Below are 17,761 nucleotides of genomic sequence, written 5' to 3'. Positions count from 1 at the left end.
GGAGATGCGCGAAGCGCGGTCTCCCGGCTCCCACTTCGCCCCGGAAGCCCCTTCGCTCAGACCCAACGGGATTATGCTCTCCACCCTAACCTCGGCCCAACTACCGACACCAGGGTTGGGGGGATGGCTGCTGCTTCTAGAGAAATCCCAACTCCCACCCTGACACCCTTTGCTACGGCCCAGGGGGAGAACTTTTTGCTCGGACTCCTCGGATCCTAAACCCGGCGGAGGTGAGGGGCTTTGAGAACAACGAGAGGCTCGCTCTAAAACCCGGAAGGCCCTCGCGGGAAGCCGAGATCCAGCGAGGCAGGGTGCTCCCCCGGTTTTTCAATGTGTTGCAAATCTAAGAGCTTCTTTCTTGCCTTTTCTTTTTCTTTTTTTTTGTAACGCCCCCCCCCTCCTTTATCCCCCACCCCCTCGCTTTGGCTTCAGGGTTGCAAAAGCAAAGAGCAATAAAAAAAAAAAAAAAAAAAAAAAAAACCCGCGCACACACTCAGACACACACCAGTGGCGACAGGGGAGAGTTGGAAAGACGCAGGAGAGAAGCAGGAGGCAGGAGGCAGTGGGGAGGGAGCAATGGGAGCGGGAAGCAGGCAGGTTCCCTCGCAAATCCCCCTCCGGCCCCACGTCGCTTCGCCGGCCCCGGCAGGGGAGCGAAGAGCCGGGCTAGCAGATGGAGGAGTGGAGCTCGCTCTAGGCAGCGGGCTTGGCCGGAGAATGGAGGAGCCGCCAAGCGACCGGCTGATTGGAAGAGAAACGCAGAGCGATGGAGGCGGGGGTAGGAGGACGATTTCTCTGCGGGGACTGGCGGCGGCGTATACGCCCGGGTCGGGCGCTGCAGAGCTTGGCTAGCTTTCAACCCGCGCTCGCCGGCTCCAGCCCCGCGCGCCCCCACCCCCAGCCCTCCCGGCGGCTCCGCAGGTGAGTGCGAGCTGGGGGCAAAAAATCCCAAAAGTCTCAACACGCCAACCCTTCCCCCCCTCCAAAAAAAAAGAAAGAAAAGCATTTTTATTTTTCTTTTTTTATTTTCCTGCAGCCCCCATCGCGGTGGGAGGGAAGGGGTAAGGCGGAGTGGCCCGGAGGAGGCGGAGGGGCCAGGCGAGGCCGGTGTGGCCCGGGAGGCGGCGGCGCCGAGGCGGCTCTGACGGGCGAGCGCTCGGAGCGGCGCTGCGCTGCGCCGAGGCGGGCGGGCGGGCGGAGCGGGGCGGGCGGAGCGCGGCGCGTGGGGCTCGCCATTAGCCGTCGCTCCGCTTCGCCATCTCGGGCTTTGTCTGGCGACTCGCTGCCCCGGCGTCGGCTGCGGCGGAGCTGCGGCGGAGCTCTTCGGCCCGCCGCACCCCTAGGTGCCCCTGGCCCGCGCTCCCATTCACACGCTCGGTAAGTGAGCCCGGGCTCCGCGGATTTCGGGGGAGAGGGGTTGCTGCGAGTGGCGGCGGCGCCGATCTCCATGCGCCCGGGCAGGCCTGGGGAGCCATGCCGGGCTGGATTGAACCGGCTCCCAGAGCGGCTCCTCCGCCGGAGCCCATCGCCTCCTCACCTTTTCCGGGGTGTAAGGAGCAAAGGGAATTTTTTATTATTTTTTTTAATTCGCAGGGAGGGCCTTTTGTCGGCGTAAAACAAATTTTTTTTATGTAAGTTTCGTGTGTGTGTGTGTGTGCTGTTCGGCAGCAAGGGGACCGCGAGGCAGGCACCGAAGACTGGCGCCGCGATGGGCGTGCGTGCGCCCCAAGCCGGTGGCCACGCTCCGGGGATGAGGGTGGGCGCGGAGCGCCCGCTCCAGGAGGCGGGAGAGGGGAGCTGGTGAGGACGGCCGTGGAAGCCCGAATCTGAGCTGGGAGGACTTGGGGGAGAGCTCCGAAGCAGGGCTGCAGGCACCCCTTCAGCCTTCCCAGCCGCCGGGGGGCCCCTCCGGGCACCCTCTCGCGGCCGCGCCTCGCGCCCTCCCTCCCGCGCCGGCCGAGTCTGCTAGTTCCCCCGCGGGTCTGGCGAGGTCGCTCTCGGCGCCCGCCCGCCTCGGCTCCGAGCCCCGCCGCCATCCGGGCGGCTGCGTGTCTCCCTGCCCCGGCCCCCCCCCCTCCCCGGCGGCAGCAGCAGCAGCAGCCGCCGCCGCCGCCACCACCACCACCACCAGCACCACCACCACCACCACCACCCCCCTCCCCTCCTTCCTTCCCTCCGCCTCGGCCGCCCGGGTCCCCCCAGCTCCCGCCCCTCCTCCCAGCTGCCCCCCGCGGAGCCCGCCCGGGCAGGCTGTGGGAGGGAGCGGAGCCGGCGAGGCGGGCGGGCTGGCGCTCGCTCCCCGGGGGTCGGTGTGCGCTCTACGGGGAAGGACGCGCTCGCTGCCCCGCTTCTCCCGCCCCCCCTCCCGCTCCTCCTCCTCCCTTCTCCCTCCTCCTCCCCGCTCCGGCGGCGGAGGCTGCGGCGGCGGCGGGGGTGTGCGAGCTGAGGCCGAGGCCGGCGGGCGGGCGGCGGGCGGGCTGCCTGCAGGCGGAGGGCGCTGTGCTTTGTGCTTTTCGCCGCGAGGAGCAGCAGGCAGCAGCAGCCACAGCCGCCGCCGCCGCCGCCACAGCAGCAGCCGCCGCCCCAGCGCCGCCGCCGCCGCCGCGCCCGGAGGAGGAGCCGCTGCCGCCGCGGGAGGGAGCTGCGGCTGTGCCCGGCCGAGCGGGGGAGGGCGCCGCCGCTCAGAGCCGGGGAGGGAGACGCCGGAGCGGGAAGCCCGGAGGCCGCGCTGCGCCGGGTAACCGAGGCGGCTGAGGACGCGCGCCGGGGTCGGGGCCGGGCGGCGGGGAGCGAGCCGCGGGTGCCGGAGACGCCGAGGGGGACCCGGGGCGCCCTCCAGGCAGGGGACTGGACGAAAGAGGATCAGGGCACTGGAGAGGACGCCGAGAGCCGGGGGAGGGGAGGGCAGGAAGCGAGGCCCGGGCCCGGGCCACGGGCAGAGGAGCCCGCGCTTCTCCGAGCCGGCAGGCGCAGTTCTCGCCGGCCGCCGGAGGGGGCGGCGGGGCCGGTGAGCGCTGCGCCCCCGCCTCCCGGCCGCCGTCCTCCCGCCCTCTCCTTGGCTCGGCTCCCCGGAGGCCGGGGCGGGGGCGCCGGCGGGGCTGGGCCGCAAGCTCGGGGGAGGAGGCGGCGGTTCCCGCCGTGGTCGCGCCTCTGCGCCGGGCTCCTCCGTGCGCGTCGGGGTGGCTGGGCGGTGGCGGCGCCTCTGGCCGGGGTGGGTGGCTCGGGGGCGGGGGGCAGGCTAGGCCGCTTCTCTCCGGCTGCTCGCCCGCCCAGGCGGGCGGGGACGGCGTCGGGAGCCCGAGAGGGGGGGCGGCGGGAATCCGGATCCGGTCCCCGGGGGCGGTGCGGCCGCTGCGCTCCGGGGCCGGCGGCGGCTGCGCTGCGTCCGGGTCCCCGCCGGGTTGCGGAGGCGGGGGGAACCGGCCGGGGGGAGGCGGGAGGAGGAGACTGCGGCGCGTGCCCGCTTTCACGGTCGCGCGCGCCCTTTACCCGCCCTTCCTCCTCCCCCGCCCTCCAGCCTGGGGCCTCCCCGGGGCGGGCGCACGGAGGAGGAGGAGGAGATTTTTTTTTTTTTTTTTTTTTTTTTTGGCCCGGGTGGGGGAAGGAGGGTGGAGGGCGGGCGCTAGCTGCACGCGGGAGCTGGGAGCAGTCTCTCGCGTGGGCAGGGGAGGGCGCACGCGGTGGAGCCGGGCTGCAGGGGCTGGGGCGGGGGGGAGGGGGGCGCTCCCACACCCACCGACCCCATTGGGTCTGCTAGGGTCTTGGCAGTCTCCGTGAGAGTGTGGACTTGTGCCCCCCTCCCCTTTGGGGGAGGGAGGAATAGAAAGTCCCTCACCTCGCATCCCGCCTGAGTGGGGACTGGTATCTCTCCTAAAGGGTGAGGTGGTTTTGACCGCGGGTTGCCCGGCCAGCACGACCCGAGGAGGTGGCTGGAGGAGGTGGCTGGACGGCTAAAGAATGAACGGAGAAGCTGACTGCCCCACAGACCTGGAAATGGCCGCCCCCAAAGGCCAAGGTAGGAGCTCTTTAACTTAAGCTCTCTTTTTCACATGGCTGTCTGCAGGGTCCGCTCTCCTTCAGAAGGGTTGCCGTCTGCATTCTCTGAATTGAGATGAGGTCGGTGTCTTCAGTTTTGTGAGTTAAGTTCGACCAAACCCAAATTATTTGGCCTTGAGACAGTAAGCTGTATTTTTCACACTCCGTTTCCTCTCTTAGAGAGGGAGAGGGAGGCCTGTGCGAGCCTTCTTTCTGGGGTTCCCAGGCAGACCCCAGTGTGCCCTCTCTACACCCGGTGTCGGGGAATGGGAGGTAGGACGAGGAATGTGGGGGGAAGAGGGAGAAAAGAGGGATTGGGAAGGCTTTTCAGGTTTTTATTGTTATTAAGAGGACAAGATTTTTGGTGAGGCAGGTGGAGAGAGAGGATGTTTTGGTGGCTTTGAGGCTCCAAGCCATAGGCCGTCCATAACTAGACCCTACCCCATCCAGTAGGGATCCCGTGGCGGGGAGGGGGCAGGGGGTAGGATGAAGATGAGCATCTGGCCATGACTGTGGGACACTGAGAGGAGAAAGGATTATGGGTCCATGTGACCCACCCTGCGGAAACCCTGACCAGATGCAAATGCAAATGAAGAGCCCTTTTGACTACTAGCCTTGGATATCTGTTCTCCTATCTCACCTTCCAGAATCACCAACCTCCAGGGAGGCCTTCTGGAGCTGTATTTCAGTGACTGGAAATCGCTGGTTCAGACCCACCCCTTTTTTTGCCTCCCTAGGGAGTTGGGCTCAACTCCCTGGATCCGGGGGATCCGGTTCTCCCTGGAGCCAGGGCCCTTTGCCCACCTGCCCGTCTTGCCTCCCAACTCCCCTGTATGGTTCTTCTGTTTCCACTCCATTTTTCTTACTTGCCCCAAATTTTCCTTTGGTCTTCCCTGAGAGGCCAAGAGGGAGTGGGGGATGATGGGATACCCATGTCTTTAAGGTTAGTTTCCAGTTACGCTGGAGAAAAACGTCTGCATGGATTCTCCTTACTGCCCACACTCCATCCTGTCTATGCACATCTCCGGTGTCTGCCTAGAACTTAAACTTGGCAACACATATCAATGTGTTGTGCCTCCCTCCCCTCTCCCAGTAAGTTAGCTGTTTTCCCACCGAGCCCCAAATCACTGTAGCTCATTTCTTCCTCTCCCCTGTAATAAACAGTAGCCTGTGGCGGCCTAGCGTGTTAGAAACGGTCGGAGTCTTGATGCCTTCTGGACGGGAATCCCAGCTCTAATCCATATGGTCACAGTTTTCCCTTATGACAAGGTCGTGTCTTGTCCGTGCCTTCCCATAGGAGGCAACCAGGGATGTGGGGTTCTCTGGGAAAGAAGGACTAGGGAAGAGATGAGGGGAAAGGATGGAGCTGGGCATGACTGCCTTTCTTTCCCCTCCCCAGACCGCTGGTCTCAGGAAGACATGCTGACTTTGCTGGAATGCATGAAGAACAACCTTCCATCCAACGACAGCTCCAAGTTCAAAACCACCGAGTCACATATGGACTGGGAAAAAGTAGCATTTAAAGACTTTTCTGGAGATATGTGCAAGCTCAAATGGGTGGAGATTTCTAATGAGGTAACTGATCTCCCCCCCCCCCCCGCCCCCCTTCCTGACACAGCTACACGAACTCTGCCTCAACCTTCCTGGTGGGGGAGAGGAAACAGAAGTCTGTAAACAGGAAGGAAAGAGACCAGGCGAGGTGCTCATGTGGTCGCCCTTGTGCGTTTGGGAGGTGGCATGGTTGACAGCACTGGCCTAGAGTTCTCAGTTCTGCCACTTTCTAGCTGTGTGGCCTTGAATACTTACCGTCTTGGAGCTTCTGTCGCCTGAGCTGTTCTGGGGATTGAATGAGGTGCTGGCATGGACAACCGCATCGAGGTCAGGTGGTCACCTTGTTGCTGTCCTTTGGTGTATACGGACTGCCTGGTCCTCTGCAGTAGGCATGGGCCAGCGCCTGGGTGCCTGCCTGGGGTGTCAGGGGCTGTCTGAGTTGTGTGGCTGTTGGCCTCTGCTCCTCCCGTGATAAATTCAGCCTAGTGGAAAATAGAGGAGACCCGCTGGAAAAGGGGGTAGGCTCTGGGGTGGTGTTTCCCTGTCCTGAACGTCCTCTTCACTCACTTCCCTTCTTCCTCCAGGTGAGGAAGTTCCGTACATTGACAGAATTGATCCTTGATGCTCAGGAACACGTTAAAAATCCTTACAAAGGCAAAAAACTCAAGGTGAGTTTCCAAGAGGAGGAGCATGGCATGTAGGAGAGGAATGGTCCAAAGAACGGATGCTGTCTGACCTTCACCGTGTCCTTGACCCTCCTTCCAGAAACACCCGGACTTCCCAAAGAAGCCCCTGACCCCTTATTTCCGCTTCTTCATGGAGAAGCGGGCCAAGTATGCGAAACTCCACCCTGAGATGAGCAACCTGGACCTGACCAAGATTTTGTCCAAGAAATATAAGGAGCTGCCGGAGAAGAAGAAGGTGGGGGGAGGGGGGCTTTGGCGGGAGGAAGGGAGAGGCAGGGAGCAGCTGGTGTGGTGTAGGTCAGCCGTCGGGGGGAGGCTCAGACAGAGGGACTCGGCGTCAGGGATACGGGTGGGTCAGCGTAGCAGAGTGTAGGGTCTTGGGCAGCCACACTTGATCTCCCTGTCCCACACACCGTCAGGCACGGGCATTGTCGAAGGTGTAATCCAAACTGAAGCAGGCGCTCAGACCAACATTTTGCCCCCCGGACCATTCACCGCGTTCTCTCACTCGGCTCTGCCCCTGTGCACGCGTCCTCGCTCTGAGGCTGGCACAGCAGGTCCACCCTCTGACATTTCCCGGTGTGGTCTCATTTGATGTGTGCCGTATCCTTGGAAAGGTAACCCCCCCGGAGGAGGGGTTATTCCGATCCTGTGGGCAAGGAACTGAGGCTCAGGTGGGACTCGTGTCCCGGGTCCCACAACTAGTGACAGCAGAGCAGGACTTGGGTCCGGTGCTCTTCTCACTGCCGTGTCCGTCCGTACATTATCAGGTGGGCTTCCTTCCTCTGTACGCATGTTCGCCCAAGGACATACCTTGTCCTTTGGGGCCTTGTGCTATCCCGGGCCATCGGAGATCCTTAACCTTGGGCGGAGGTTACCCGAGTCGCCCAGGGCAGGGGTGGACACGAGCGCAGTGAGGTCAGGTGGACCCTCACAGAAGCTGGCAGCAAAGCAGTGGAGGAGCCTGTAGCAGGGCCCGAGGGAGTTGGGGTGGGGAGAGAGACAGACACCGCTGGTGCTGGACTTGCAGGGTGGAGCCAGGGAGAGGAGTCGGGGAGGGGCAGCGGGAGAGGCAAGAGGGCACGTTTGCCGGAAGAGGAAACAAAGCCATAACCCAGCCGGCACACCACGCGCAGCCCTCTTCTGGTCTGTGTACTCTGACTGCAGGCTCACGTGCCCTTGGTTCTGTGCCCAAAAAGGAGCCAGCTTGGCTGGGGGAAACCGGCTGCCCAGGCCAAGCAGGAGTAGGAACTGGCGGAGTTCTCCTTGACCCCTCTGATGGGGATGTTGCAGAGCTGGCTGCCCACACGACGCCCAGACACACACGGGATGGGAGGGAGAGGCAGAGGGTCCAAGGACCAGGGAAGGACAAGAAGCTACATGGTAGGGTGGACAGGGTGCTGGCCTGGGGGACGCAAGACTGGGGCCTGGTCTCCTGACTACCACTGAATTGCTCTGTATGTGACCTTTGGTAAGTTACTTCGTTTCTCTGGACATGGTCTTTATCTGAGGTGCGGAGAGTAAGCCCAATCCGTCCGGTGCCTTCCTGTTCTGAAGGCTGCTGAGTTGTGTGAGGAGGGCCAAAATTGGGGCAGGGCAGGCTGGGTGCTGCTCCCTGTCTTCTGCAGGAACCACAGGGGAAAGTGAAGCTGTCCCTCCCCGTGCCTCGTGCCTCTTCCGTGAGAGGCAGGGCTTAGGCTCGGTTGTCATGAGCCCCTGGTCCCTTCTAAGGCTGCCTCTTGTGAATGGGGGAGAAAGGAGAGCTGGACACCGAGTGGGAGCCAGGACAGGAGGCAGATGAGGAAAGGAAAGAACGGATGGAAAGGAAGTTTGAGGAAGGAGCCCGGAAGAAGGGATTGGAGGCAGGGAAGAAGGTGACGGGAGGGGGTTAGGAATGGGAACTGGATGTAGTGGCTTGGGAAGAAAACCCAAATTCAAGAGACAGATCTATCAGAATGTCATTTACATTGCAAGAATTCACTCTAGGTTCCTTCAACACCATCTCCCCTCAGCCCTCGAAAACGGGGTCCAGCCTGGCCCTGGCCCTGTGGGCCACCCCTGAGGCAGCAAACCATTATCAGCTGCCACAGACATTGGAGGATCATTGGAGGAGGGAATGATCCGGAGGAGGCCTACACCGCCCCCCCCCCCCCCCAGCTCCTCATCATGGAGAGTTTTGCGGTGCTGGGGAAAGGTGGGGAGGTAGGGTCAGGGGGAGTCCCAGCCCGGTCACTGCTCACTCTGACTGGCTACGGTTGAGTCTCCCCAGCCCACTGGAAGGCAGGCCACCATCTCCTGCGAGCTCATGCCACCCTCTGTCCACGTCACCACTGGGAGGCAGAATAGCTAGCAAGGAGGACTCGGTGGTTTTTATAGCTCAGACTTTGGGTCCTGGATGACCCCGTCCCCTCCTCCCCCAGATGAAATATATTCAGGACTTCCAGAGAGAAAAACAGGAGTTCGAGCGAAACCTGGCCCGGTTCAGGTAAGGCAGTGGAGCCCAGAGGAGGGCCACAGGGCATTGGGTGTGGCAGGATAGGGTGACGCTGACCAGAGCCTCGAGTTTGCCATTTGTGAGGCATGGAAGATGGATGGGTCATGTGTAGACCCTAGTGGGTCATGCTCAGGGGCAGGGACAGGCAGGCGGCTGCTGTCCCAAGAGGCCCCGATTGATAGGCCTAGGAGCCTTGGTGGGGAGGGCAGCTAGACGGGGTCTCCCGGGCAGGATTCCCCCCGCACCCGCTGATTGTTGCTCCCCGTGCCCTGGCTAGGGAGGATCACCCTGACCTAATCCAGAATGCCAAGAAGTCGGACATCCCCGAGAAGCCCAAAACCCCCCAGCAGCTGTGGTACACCCATGAGAAGAAGGTGTATCTCAAAGTGCGGCCAGATGTGAGTGTCCGGCCAGGGGGTGGGGATGGAGGGCGCACGGTGGTGGCAAGGGGGGAGCCGCGCCAGGTCGGCCGGGCACGGTGCAGGGGAGCAGGAGAGGAGGCCCCTCCCCAGGGGTGGGCTGCATGGACAGGGCCTGGGCCAGCTGGCGTGCGAGCGTGTGCGTGCGTGCGTGTGTGAGCCTGTCCCCTTGCACCCAGGCGGGACCCCCGCCTCTCCACCTTCCCCTCCTGGCCTGTGGGGGACACTCATGTGACCTCCCGTGGCCTGAGGGGGCGGGGGCCTCTGTGCCCCCCTCCCCCTCCCCTCTCCCTGCCCCTGGCTGCCTGTGTGTGTCTGACGGCTTTTGGTTTGCAGGCCACTACGAAGGAGGTGAAGGACTCCCTGGGGAAGCAGTGGTCTCAGCTCTCGGACAAAAAGAGGCTGAAATGGATTCATAAGGCCCTGGAGCAGCGGAAGGAGTACGAGGTTAGGCTTCCGCTGCGCTCCTCCCCATCCGGCTCTTCAAGAGCCTCTGCCCTCCATCTCTGTGACCTCCGCACTCTGCGGGAGGCGGTCACTCCCTGTCCCTCCATTGAGGGAGGGGCCTTCTGGGCCCCTCACCTCTGCCCCTACCTTCCCCGCCCCCCTCCCCTCCATGAGATCTCAGGCTAGGGCAGGGCAGGGCACCACGTCTCGTGTGACATAGCAGACACACGGCCACCCCCCCAGCTTTGCTCCCTGCCTCCCCTCCCCAGCGGCTCTCCCCCCTCCCCGGCCCCGGCTAACCCCACACCCCGTTGCCCTCCGTCCCCCCACCTCACTCTGCAGGAGATTATGCGTGACTATATCCAGAAGCACCCCGAGCTGAACATCAGTGAGGAGGGCATCACCAAGTCCACCCTCACCAAGGCCGAACGCCAGCTCAAGGACAAGTTTGATGGGCGACCCACCAAGCCACCTCCGTGAGCGCTGCCCTGGGGTGGGGTGGGCGAGTGGGCAAGCGGGCATCTAGGGAGCTGGGCCAGCAACATTGGCCGGCGTCCGAAGTTGAGGAAACCTGTCGCCTTGAGCTGCCCCGGTCGCTCAGGGAGATGCTCCTCCTTTCCTGCTGGTTCTGATAGGAACAGCTACTCGCTGTACTGCGCGGAGCTGATGGCCAACATGAAGGACGTGCCCAGCACTGAGCGAATGGTGTTATGCAGCCAGCAGTGGAAGCTGCTCTCCCAGAAGGAGAAGGATGCCTATCACAAGAAGTGTGACCAGGTGAGCTATGCTGAGGAACTTCTGGAGACCCTTGGGCCTGGCCTCAGAAACCTGAAGCATGACATCTGGCCCCAGCTAGGGGTCAGTCAGGGGTTGACCAAACGGATCTTGGGCGCCTGCTACAGACTCGGTGGTGTCTGGGCTGATGTCTACCACCGATAGGGGAAAATGAGGTCCTGTCCGGGGTCTGGACATTTTGCAGAGGACTACTGTCCCTTGAGAACTGGAGGGCCTGACCCTGACTCCCCCTTCCTTCCCCAGAAAAAGAAAGATTACGAAGTGGAGCTGCTCCGTTTTCTAGAGGTGAGCGTTGTTATAGGCGGGGCATTGGGCAGACAGGCATTGGGATGGGACAAGTCCCTTGGGACGACCTGGGAGCAGGCTGGGAGCCACGTGCACAGCCCCATGCCACCTCTTGTCTCTGGACCAGAGCCTTCCTGAGGAGGAACAGCAGCGGGTCCTGGGGGAGGAGAAGATGTTAAGCATCAACAAGAAGCAGGCCACCAGCCCGGCCTCCAAGAAGCCCTCCCAGGAAGGGGGCAAGGTGGGCAGGGGGCAGAACTGGGGCGGAGGGGGGACGATGAGGCTCCCCACCAACACCCCATGGAACCCGGCCCTCTTCGTTCACCTGTAGGGAGGCTCAGAGAAGCCCAAGCGGCCGGTCTCGGCCATGTTCATCTTCTCTGAAGAAAAGCGGCGGCAGCTGCAAGAGGAACGGCCCGAGCTCTCGGAGAGCGAGCTGACCCGGCTTCTGGCCCGCATGTGGAACGACTTGTCGGAAAAGAAGAAGGTCAGGCTCCCTAGGCCCGGGGGGCTGCCGGGCCGAGACCAGGCCGCTTCTCCCCCAGGGGCTAGCTTCACTTCCTCACCCTTGGCCTGTGTGAGCCACACGTGTGCCTGAGCTCAGAGCGAGTGAGTGAGCCAGGCTGGGAGCTCCGCAGGCCGGAAGGCGGGAAGCTGTCAGCTGAGGGCTCTGGCTCCCTGGGGAGCAGAGCCGGTTGGCGGGCTGAGCCCCAGGCTGGAGACATCTGCACCAGCCCACGCCTCTGCCTCTGCTCTGCGCTCCCCGCCCTTGCAGAGGGGGTTGGGGGGGGGGGGGGACTTCAACTGCTGGCTGAGGAACGCGCGCCCCCTTGGGGCGGCCGGAAGGCTGACGCCACTGCCATCCCTCCGCAGGCCAAGTACAAGGCCCGGGAGGCTGCGCTGAAGGCCCAGTCGGAGAGGAAGCCAGGCGGGGACCGCGAGGAACGGGGCAAGCTGCCTGAGTCGCCCAAGAGAGCTGAGGAGATCTGGCAACAGAGCGTCATCGGGGACTACCTGGCCCGCTTCAAGGTGGCAGGGAGCTGGAAAGGGGTTGCTCAGCAGGCTGCCTACACAGGCCACCTCTGGCCCCAGGGGACCCTTGCCATAGCTGACACCCCTGTTTGTCTCCAGAATGACCGGGTAAAGGCCTTGAAAGCCATGGAGATGACCTGGAACAACATGGAGAAGAAGGAGAAACTGATGTGGATTAAGAAGGCAGCCGAAGACCAAAAGCGATACGAGGTGGGAAGGGTCCTGCTGCTCGGCCCAGTGGGCGGGGTGGAGCTGGGGCCGCCTCCCTCCACTGCACTGGTGGGAGCATCCTTTTGGGTGGGCAGCTTTCCTCCCTGGGTGGGCCGTGGACCCAAAAGGCCCAGCCTCGGTTGTGTGACCCCGAGCAAATCTCCCAACTTCCTTTTCTGAGCCTCGGTCACACATCAGTAAAGTGGGGACAGTGATGCCGGTCACGTGGGTGCAGTTGTGACTGCACTTTCGAGCAACGGCGCCTGACCCAGGTGTGAGCTGTTGGGAAGTGGCTCCCTGGCTCTGCCTCGGTTTCTCCTCCTCCCCCGGGACGTAAAAGGAGAGCCGGCTCAGGCACTGATGGCACGGGGCAGGAGGTAGGAATGTTTCTGGGTGGGAGGGGGGGTGGAGCGAGTGTGACCTTTCTGGGCGTCCCCGCAGAGAGAGCTGAGCGAGATGCGGGCACCCCCAGCTGCCGCGAACTCATCCAAAAAGATGAAGTTCCAAGGAGAACCCAAGAAGCCTCCCATGTGAGTCCCGTGTCCGGAACCCACCCTGGCGCTGGGGAAGGTCACGGCTGAAGGGCTGCTGGGCCAGGGTCCTAACCCTGCCTGCACCACCCCACCTCCTAGGAACGGTTACCAGAAGTTCTCCCAGGAGCTGCTGTCCAACGGGGAGCTGAACCACCTGCCGCTGAAGGAGCGCATGGTCGAGATTGGCAGCCGCTGGCAGCGCATCTCCCAGAGCCAGAAGGAGCACTACAAAAAGTTGGCAGAGGAGCAGCAGAAGCAGTACAAAGTACACCTGGACCTCTGGGTCAAGGTGAGCGGGCTTGGACCCTGGCAAGAAGGAGGCCTCATCTAGCTGGTCCGCATTCATGATTGCGGTCAGCGTCCTAGCAGCCCTGTAGTTGCTATTGAAGTCCCAACAGTTGCTATTAAAGAAACCAGGGCTCGGAGAGGTTAAGTAGGTTACCCAAGGTCCTACAGCTAGTAGGCAAAATAGTCCAAATCAGATTGTCTTTTCCTACTTCCATCCAGGACCAGAGGACCTTTCCCAGACTCTGGTTTGGCCCCAAGCCTCTGAGCTCCCCTTCTGTCCTTTGGTTGAGTGGTCAGATCTGTAACGGGAGAGTCCCCTGTGTCCCTACCCAGCCATCCGGGCAGGTTCGCCAGGGACCCTGGGAAATAGGTTTAGGTTAGCAGGGTTTAGGTGGGCAGAAGTTTGGGGAGCCCCAGACTGCCTCATCTGTGGCTCCAGGCTTGTTGGGTGGGAATGATGATGCCAGGCTATGTTAGCCATTGTGGGGGGGGAGGCTTCTCTGAGCTGAGGAAGGCCCTAACTCGAGCCTGCACTCGGGTAAAACAACAGGAGGGACAGGAAAACCAACAGCCCTAGGAGAAGGTAGCTTAGAAAAGGATTCAGGGCATCTTAAGCAGTCGTATGGGAGCTGTGTTCTCAGATCCTGGGGGGGGGGGGACTCTCTGCAGAGGCCCAAGGTATGGGGAGGGAAGCAGGGATAAAGATGGGACGATGGCATGTCAATGCTTAGCCCACTGCCTGGCTCTTGGTCAACACGCTTGGTCAGCAGAAGTTCAGGGGGGCGGGGGGGGCGTGTTCCAACCTTTCCCTCCTCCTCTGTCTCCCACAGAGTCTGTCTCCCCAGGACCGTGCAGCATATAAAGAGTACATCTCCAATGTGAGTCGGGGAGCAGGGCGGCGCCGGGGAAAGGGAGGGGTTGGGGAGTCGTTGTGTGGAACTCACGGCGGCTCCCTTTGTCTGTCTCTGGCCTTTCCTACAGAAACGTAAGAGCATGACCAAGCTGCGAGGCCCGAACCCCAAGTCCAGCCGGACCGCCTTGCAGTCCAAGTCGGTAAGGAGCTCCGCCCGGCCGGAGGAAGGCCAGGAAGGGGTCTGCGGTGCCCCGAGTGCCGGGGCGGAGACCACTGACGCACCTCCTTCCCTCCCAGGAGTCTGAGGAGGACGAGGACGAGGATGAGGACGACGAGGACGAGGATGAAGAGGAGGAGGAGGATGAGAATGGGGACTCCTCTGAGGACGGCGGGGACTCCTCCGAGTCCAGCAGCGAGGATGAGAGCGAGGACGGAGACGAGGCGAGGCGGCCGGGCATGGTGGGAGGGTCGGGCGGACCTTGCCACGAACTCCACCCGCTGACCGCCCACCCCTTGCCCCCCAGAACGAGGAGGATGATGAGGACGAGGACGACGACGAGGATGACGACGAGGACGAGGACAACGAGTCTGAGGGCAGCAGCTCCAGTTCCTCCTCGTCGGGAGACTCCTCGGACTCTGACTCCAACTGAGGCTCAGCCCCACCCGGGGCTCCCCTCCCCAACCAGCCACCTTTGTTTCTCCCCCATGTTCTATCCCCTGCCCCCTGGCCTCCCCCACTTTCTTTTTCTTTTTCTTTTTCTTTTCTTTTCTTTTTTTTTTAAACAAAATACGGTGGGGGAGGGGCTGGAGGAGCCCAGGCCAGGACTCTGCTGCCTCAGAGACATCAGCCCTGGAGGGCCCTCCAGGGAACGCAACCATCAGACTGAGCCACCACTGGACCGGGCCGGCCCACCCCTCTTCTGCACTTGCGGCTCCGTCATGGACAATGGACCTGGGAGTGGGGTGGGGGGTCCCAAAGAGTTCGGTGAGGCCCTCTACACCTGCAGCCCAACCCATGGGAGGGTGGAAGCTTGGGGAAGACCCCTCCCTTCCCAGAGGGGCTTGCCGACTGGACCCCTACATTGGAACTGGAGGCAGGGAACAGGTGGGGAGAGGAGGGTGGGTGCCTAAGAGCAAACAGGCACTGCCCCATAGCCCTCTCCCCTGCCCTCTGCAGGAAGGAGCTGCCTGGACCCACTCATGGGGGGAGGGGGCAGAAGTGTTTTTTATATATGTGTATATATTTTTTTTTTTAAGCTCTGAGCTGTCAACGAGACGTTTCCTACCGATCTCGGCTGCCGTCTCTGTTGTCATTTCTGGGAGAGGGTGGGTTTAGGGGGGTAGGTTTGGGACTTTTTTAAAACGGTCTTGGCACGAATGGAAAAGTGTGTGCGTGTGTGTGTGTGTGCGTGTGTGTGTGTGTGTGTCGCCTGTACATAGCATGGGTGCACCTGTGGATGTGTGCAAAGGCACGTGTGTGTGAGTGTGTGTGTGGAAGAGAGAAGGGGGAGCCCGCTTCAGTCTGTGAATCTGGTTGAATGGGTTGGTGAGGCCCAGGGAGACGTTGGTCCTGGTGGGAACAGGCTGGGTCAGCCCCTTTCTCCACATCCTCTGCTTTGCCTAATCTCTGATTCAATTTGGGGAGGGGGGTTACTGAAGCCACTCTGATGCTTCCTGTACCTGCTTCCCTCTGCCAGGGCTACAGGGCTCTGAGCTGCTGCTGGTCTCCAGCAGGGCACTGGGGAGAGGGACAGATTGGGTGGACCTGAGAGCTTCTACTTGGTGGGAAAGGCCTTTCCAGTTCATCTGAGAGGTTGCCTGGCCACCTGAGGCTCAGAAATTGGGCTTCGAGCTCTTAACACACATCCCTCCTCCCTGTCCCTCTCTCTTCCAGCTCCCCACCCCCATTCCCTATGATTTCTCAGGTCTGCTCCCTTCCCCACCCCTCCAAACCCCCAGCTGGGGAAGGGGTCTGCAAAGGCTGCTTTTGCGGCTGTCCCTTTAACCCTTCCTGGCCATCTCAAAATTTGGGGTACCCTGATTCCTAGAACCTTAGTAAGCCAAGCCACCTGGTCTCTGTGGATTTAAATTTTTTAATTTTTGATTAAATTTTGGCGCCTTTTTTTTTTTTTCTCTCCTTATAATCATGTCAATGACCTATTTAATTGGGGCTTTGTGCTTTTCTGCCTTCTCCCCCTGAATGAAAGTCAAGTGATGGGGGAAGAGTGGGAATTCTACCCAGGAGGTGGAATGGGAAAGGTGGGTCCCGCTCCCAAAGGAAGGCAGACAATCTGCTTTGCCTTGGACATGGTGCTGGGGTTGGGGGAATGGGGGGGGGGGGGGAACACTCCCCGCTCTCACTCCCCTTCCTTTGTCCTGACCCTGACGCAGGGGTTCATAGGTTCTATTTCTTCCCAGGAGCCCCTGCAAAGAACCCCACTTCCCTGTTTGAATGCCCCTGCGCTGTTGTGTTTTAGTGGAATGTGTTTTCATTTAAAAACAACTTTGAATGGGGCGCTTTTTTTTTCCTGTTTTAAAAATTGAAAAATTCTTACAGTACAAACAGGGCTGTGGGGGTGGGGGTGTTGGTGCTGTAAGAGGTCACTCTGAGTGCATTTTGGCACTGGGATGGGATGGTTGGAGTCAGAGGACCCCCCCACTCTCCCCTTTTTTTCTAATATTTAAGGAGTGTTTTTGTAGGTTTCAACAACAACCACAACTTGAATTTGTACCATGGGAGGTGGGAGGGAATGTCTTAGAGGTGTCTGCCTAAGCTTAAGGCCAACTGTAGAAGTTTTGTTTTCCCTCTTTTTGTACAATAAAGCAAAAAACAAAGGTTTGACTGCTGTCTGGTCACTGGAATCAAGGGCAGGGTGTAGGGGTGACCCAACAGGTTCAATGGGAAAGACTTGAAGTCTGGCTTGTTTGCGCTTCTCTCTAGAACCAGCTTTCTCTTGCTGAATGAAGGCTCCACAGGCAACCTACCTTCACATTGTTCTGGGTTGTTACTGAGCTTCCGATTCTGTCTGTACACCCTGGGTTGTCAGACCACTAAGGACTCGGAGAATTTGAGGGAACAGGTAACAATATTTTCCCCCAGAGTGCGTTGCCTTGGGAAATTGGGGGTGATGATCAGCTTTGCATGACTAGGGTGAACCCTGACCCTAATAAGGGGTCACTTTATGACTATTCGCCCTAACCATGCAAAGGTTTATCATTGGGAGTTGGGGTAACTCTCCCACCTTGAGCCGTCCGCCTCTCCCAGGGTTAGAGATGACTTTCCTAACTCCACCCAGGGCTCTGATAGGAAGTAGGCTGAACCTAGACGATTCCTCTGAAGTTAAGGAAGATAGCCTTCCTGGGGTGCTTGGGTGGCTCGGTTGGTTAAGTACCCCACTCTTGGTTTTGGCTCAGGTCATGATCTCATGGTTGGTGAGATCAAGCCCCGCGTGGGGCTCCACACTGACAGCACGGAGCCTGCTTGGGATTCTCTCCCCCTGTCTTCTGCCCCTCCCCTGTTCACACTTTCTCTCAAAATAAATAAACTTCAAAAGTTAAAAAAAAAAAAAAAGTGAATCCCTGCACAGGCCTTGGCTGGATTCCTGGAGCCACCGACGCTGGAGACCTAGGCCTCATCCAAGAGCTCTCCCTTGGCCCCACACCCTTCTCCTGTTCTTGGTCAAACTGCTAGAAAACTCACTGCCCTTTGTGGTCTCCATTTCCTCACCTCCCCTGGGGTGACTCAATTGACCAGCATGTTCATCATCCCATCTGGTGGACACCTGTCCATCTCTTGACTTCTTGGTCTATTCTGCAGGCATTGGTTCCTCCTCGTTCTATCCTAGGTGTTCATGTCACCCTATGAACCTCCAATTGTCACCCGTAGGTAACCAATCCAAAAGGTGGTATCTCCAGAGACCAGTCTTCCAAGCTGCAAATCTGTAGATTTCTGTGTGCCCTCTGGAATATCTGCCAGGCACCTCACCTCAAGACCCAAAATGATCGCCAACCATCTGGTTATTCAATCTAGAAACTAGGGTGTCAGCCTTGACTTCTCTCTCGTTCACCTCCATGTTCATATGCTCACCTAGCCCTGTCCATTCCACTTCCTGTGTCTCTCTCAAATCTGTCTA

At 60.4% G+C, this 17,761-nt stretch overlaps 1 protein-coding gene across 6 annotated transcripts; it reads left to right on the top strand.

Moving 5' to 3' along the window:
• The first annotated feature begins 539 nt into the window (after nt 1-539).
• UBTF (upstream binding transcription factor) lies at nt 540-16,467 on the top strand. Of its 6 annotated transcripts, none has more exons than XM_003996979.6 (21): nt 540-921; nt 3,877-4,015; nt 5,435-5,610; nt 6,171-6,254; nt 6,352-6,507; nt 8,693-8,757; nt 9,044-9,164; nt 9,522-9,632; nt 9,975-10,108; nt 10,268-10,409; nt 10,671-10,712; nt 10,840-10,953; nt 11,044-11,199; nt 11,586-11,741; nt 11,844-11,954; nt 12,396-12,484; nt 12,587-12,776; nt 13,606-13,653; nt 13,757-13,828; nt 13,926-14,069; nt 14,153-16,467. In XM_003996979.6, exons 2-21 carry the CDS (start codon nt 3,958-3,960, stop codon nt 14,276-14,278), a joined length of 2,295 nt encoding a protein of 764 aa, XP_003997028.1. In that variant the 5' UTR covers nt 540-921; nt 3,877-3,957; the 3' UTR covers nt 14,279-16,467. The 6 variants fall into 6 exon arrangements, with proteins under 6 accessions (XP_003997028.1, XP_023099219.1, XP_023099222.1 ...); XM_023243451.2 differs by lacking the exon at nt 540-921 and adding an exon at nt 1,239-1,377; XM_023243452.2 differs by lacking the exon at nt 540-921 and adding an exon at nt 2,600-2,737.
• The last annotated feature ends 1,294 nt before the right edge of the window (nt 16,468-17,761 follow it).

The sequence above is a fragment of the Felis catus genome, chromosome E1, assembly GCF_018350175.1.
Source record: "Felis catus isolate Fca126 chromosome E1, F.catus_Fca126_mat1.0, whole genome shotgun sequence".
NCBI lineage: Eukaryota > Metazoa > Chordata > Mammalia > Carnivora > Felidae > Felis > Felis catus.
Note: the sequence above shows the minus strand (reverse complement) of the source record. Positions and strands in the feature narration are given on the sequence as shown.